The sequence below is a fragment of the Epinephelus moara genome, chromosome 2 (genome assembly GCF_006386435.1).
Source record: "Epinephelus moara isolate mb chromosome 2, YSFRI_EMoa_1.0, whole genome shotgun sequence".
Taxonomy (NCBI): Eukaryota; Metazoa; Chordata; class Actinopteri; order Perciformes; family Serranidae; genus Epinephelus; species Epinephelus moara.
Genome location: NC_065507.1, coordinates 25,309,903 through 25,314,156, shown reverse-complemented (window position 1 = coordinate 25,314,156; position 4,254 = coordinate 25,309,903). Strand labels below are relative to the sequence as shown.

General features: G+C 39.1%; 1 protein-coding gene across 1 annotated transcript in view; it reads left to right on the top strand.

The window, feature by feature from the left end:
• The first annotated feature begins 2,768 nt into the window (after positions 1-2,768).
• LOC126401768 (extracellular calcium-sensing receptor-like) overlaps positions 2,769-4,254 on the top strand; it is a 9,510-nt gene continuing 8,024 nt past the window's right edge. The window contains exon 1 of the mRNA XM_050063263.1: positions 2,769-2,774. Coding sequence (XP_049919220.1) covers positions 2,769-2,774 — 6 coding nt within the window. The remainder of the gene's footprint in view (positions 2,775-4,254) is intronic.

Genomic DNA, 4,254 nt, shown 5'->3' with positions numbered 1-4,254 from the left:
AATGCTAATATAAACACTTGTCAACAACCATAAAGACAAACATTGATTTATTTTGCATTAATTTGTTTTGTTGATCTATTTGTCTGTCTTTCGAATAAATATTGTACATCAACTGAATAAAAATCCACCAGTTTCTCAGAAAGAGGGAAAGTTGCACTTCATTAATAGACCATTTATTCAGGAAACATTATGCTGCTTGTGTACCATCCTGTGCCATTTTTATTACACTCATTCAATCAGTGAAAGTACATAATGTCAGTAAACAGATTATTACTTTCACAGTGAGCCAATGTCCTGTGTTCTGGCTTTAGTAAAAATAAGTATAACTGCCATTAAAAAAGTGGGGCCTCATCATGCCTCATCCCAATAGCTGATGTCGGTATGAATATCATATCAGTGAGAGAAATATTAATATCAACTCTGCATCTACCAAAAAACAGCCACTAGATGGAAGTATTATACCATTTAATGATGCTATGATGCTTCTTTCCTCATCTCTCAACAATGTTTCGTTCTTGTTGAACTTTCCATGTACATCTGCAATTATATTGTCCAGCTGTACAACATTGTACTCTTCCTCTACTAATATTAATTGAAGTATTTAGTCGTAATGCACAGTAACTGCCCTATGGATCATACACAGTAACCTTAGTACAATGTAAGATATTTGCTTCTGTGATTGAAAGAAAGTCGGTCCACATGTAAATGAACTCTTTAGAATGAGGCAAAGTGGGTATGTGCAAAGATTATACACTTCATATATAAGCAATTTAGACACTGGTTGTCAGACCTGTAGTCACAGAGACATTATAGAATTAAAACAATTTGAAAAAATAAATAAATAAATAAAAATAAATATATAAAATTAAAAAAAAAAAAAAAAAATCAGCAGAGGCCTAGATATTCCAAATTTTAATCCTGACTGACCAAGCTCCAAAGCTGTGGAATCCTACAATTGCCTTTATGTAATTTAGTACCATATTTTTGTTCGACAGTCTCAATCTGGTAATGTCCATATCTTCCTAAATATTTACTGTCCCCAAGACCAACCCAAGATATACTTCATCACCTGTATTTGTTAGCAGACTTGACAATTTTTTTTTTTTACAACTGTTTTCATTTAGTAGGTACAGTACTCCTTTATGCATGCTTAATAAGACTAATGTGGGTACAGTGCTTCCATGCTAGTCATATGCTTAACACCCATCCCACATCTATTCCCATCAGGGAGGCAGATGGGTGTGGGGAAGGCTGGTTTGCCTATGTCACTTAAGTATTATGCCAATCAGAGTTTGTTGAGTGTGGCCTTGACCTTACTATTGCCAGTGCAGAGGGAACCTGAAAGGGCTGCCTGTTTTCTCATGAACAGGTTCCTGATGGTCTTGTGTCAGTTTGGGAGATTAAACCTACTATATGTCATTTTCATTTTAATTAGTTGCCATAAAAATAAAAATCCTCATTCATTATATAAAGCCATAGCCTGGAAATCCACGAGTAATGAAAATGGCCCAACTCGAGGGGCGGCACCAAGCATGCATTTGAAAATATCACTGCATGCAATTAACACTACGACCAATCAGAACAATACACGGGGTGACGTATCTAGAGTGCCACCAGCGGAGCTAACTGGTATATTAGACTCTTGCCGTATCCAGTTGACAAAACAGCAAAAACGTCCTCCTTGCAAAGGAAAGATTCGAGCGCTGTCTTCTGTTCCTCTTTTAGAGAAAAAGCCAAGTCTAACTCGTTCATTGTAGCGGCCAAAGCCGTTTCAAACAACTGGTGTTCATCCGTAGCCATCTTGCAATGTTTACTGACTGATCCCGGACTTCGTTGTCACAGCGCTGTCGTCATCCGTTTAGCTCGCCTCTGGCCCGCCTATATCAGATACACCGATGTGATTGGTGCAGCTCGGCTTCAAGGGCATGGGTAATGAGCATCATTACTGATTGCCAGAGTGACTCGCTGAGCAAATTCAAATTGTGCTCTCATGAGAACATGCATAGTAATTATGTCTCCTGACCACAGAAAGGATTCCACTGAATAACTTAAGTCAAGAAATCATGGATTGCAGTTTAATAAGTCCTTTGGAGGTTGGACAGAAGTAGTATGTCGATGTTATTTTTTGTTCACATAGCCTATGTCATATCCAGTTTCATTACAAGTGATATAAGACTGAATAACATTCACATAGGCCGCTTCCTCCTGCAGAGGAGCTGATTGCAGAGAATGACCAATCTGGATATGAACTTGTGGTGATGTTTACTGAATGTATTCATGTCCATACATATACACAGCCATGCGTGATACCCTCTGATAGACAGACTCCTCCCTGCCGGTAGGCGGACACACAATACGTTACTGTCGCATACACTCTAGTGTCGTAAACTTTGTAAACACTGCAACAGTCACTGAAACTGTGTTCGCTTTTGTGTCACCATACTAATGACGGAAGCACAGAGAGTTGCAGAGACATAAAGCAAAGTCTGTATGAAATAGAATGCATGCTACTGTGATCCTTCTTGCTCTTTTTCTTTTAACCTTTTTTGATGCATGTTTTGATGCCTATAATGCAAATACTGGATCAGTCACAGCTGGAATATACGGTATACGGTAAAATAATGTATCTACTGTAGATATATAAAATAAATAACAATGGCACTGTGTTAGCTATGATCTGCAAAACAACAAACATGCACACAGCCCTCCCCCCTCCCTCCTCACCGTCACTGTGTAATGACCTTTAATTGCTTGTTAAATGAACAATGATGGAGGTGAGCAATCGCACACCTGCGGCTCTGAATTAATTCTGATGTAACCTAGTCCTCTCAGATAAGATGACCCTTTGCCCTTTTGAACCAGGACTATCCCAGCTGTTGTAGCCCTCTAAGTCTGTGCTGCAGAGGCTGATGGATGCCAAGCTCAACCAAATATGATATTCCAATCCAGGGGCTGGGACTACGCTACAGCCTGTATCAGTGACATCTAGCAAAAAGGTCGGGTAGGAGGGCTCAGACTTAGTTGCTGAGTTCTAATAGTTTTCCTCATTGCTAAGCTGGAAGGGCAAATAGTGGTGACAGGCAAAGCAATGGCCTTCCTCGAGCTGGAGAGGTAGTTGTCCCACTCATAGACACAGGGTTGGACCAGGCCTGTTTACTTATGCTGTTGCCAACTGCCATGTTTGGGCCAGATGCAAGTAAGATACTCTGGTTCTGGGTTACATTGGTCTGCTGGCCTGCACCAGTCTCATTCTTGTCTTTCTTGCTCGGAAACTCCCTGATAACTTCAATGAGGCCAAACTGATCACCTAATGTCAGTTGTCTGTTTTTGCTATGCTGCAAGTCAAATTTCCAATGCATGGCAACAATGAACTGAACTGAATCTGATCTGGGGCCATATGCATAAAAAACACAGTCAGATATGTGCATTTTTTTTTCGTCAGACCTATAAAGATGCACCTATGCCTAATTCTGTTTCATGCACATGCACAAGCCTGATCTATACTCCGATTGGTAGCCACAAATGGATGGCCTTAAACATCAGTTTGCATGTCAATAGTTGACCTGTGAGCACTGGGTGGATATTTACATCACGAAAGACAAAAATCTTTGATAGTTTTGGCAACCCTCCTGACTCTGATATATTCCCACCTGGGATAAACAATTTCTTTGTGAATATCTATATCTTAAAGCAATCATGCTATAACATTCGGGAAACACTGTGTGTTTTTTCTGTGTCATATACAATAAAGGGTGCCTTATGCACAATTGTTAAACATGTACAAGACTAATCTAATCTGATTTGTGATGATGCTATGGTTTGTCGATTTGTTAACAAAATACAACCTACTGCTGTGTGTCATGAGGATAATGTCTCATGTGTTCGATGTGAAAAATAATGCTGTGCAACCACTATATTTCCAAATAAAGATGCATTTGAGAACATGATTCATTGACTCAGGTGCATTTATTTACATTTCTAACTGCACTATTAAAAACAAATAGTGTTTACAATACATTCGTTCCGTCATTACCACATTTCAACTTGAATAAAGAAAACCTGCCCGCGTGACAGGCCTCCAAAATGGCTATCGTAAATAATTAATAATTAGTAGTAATAATAATTACTAGTCCATACCCATTGAGTGCACAGTTGCCCACGTACAGTTTCACATGGTTTATATTTGGGATACAGGTCATAGGAAATTGCAGATTAAATAGTCAACTGAACCCATTAAGAAGAGAAATGTATTCA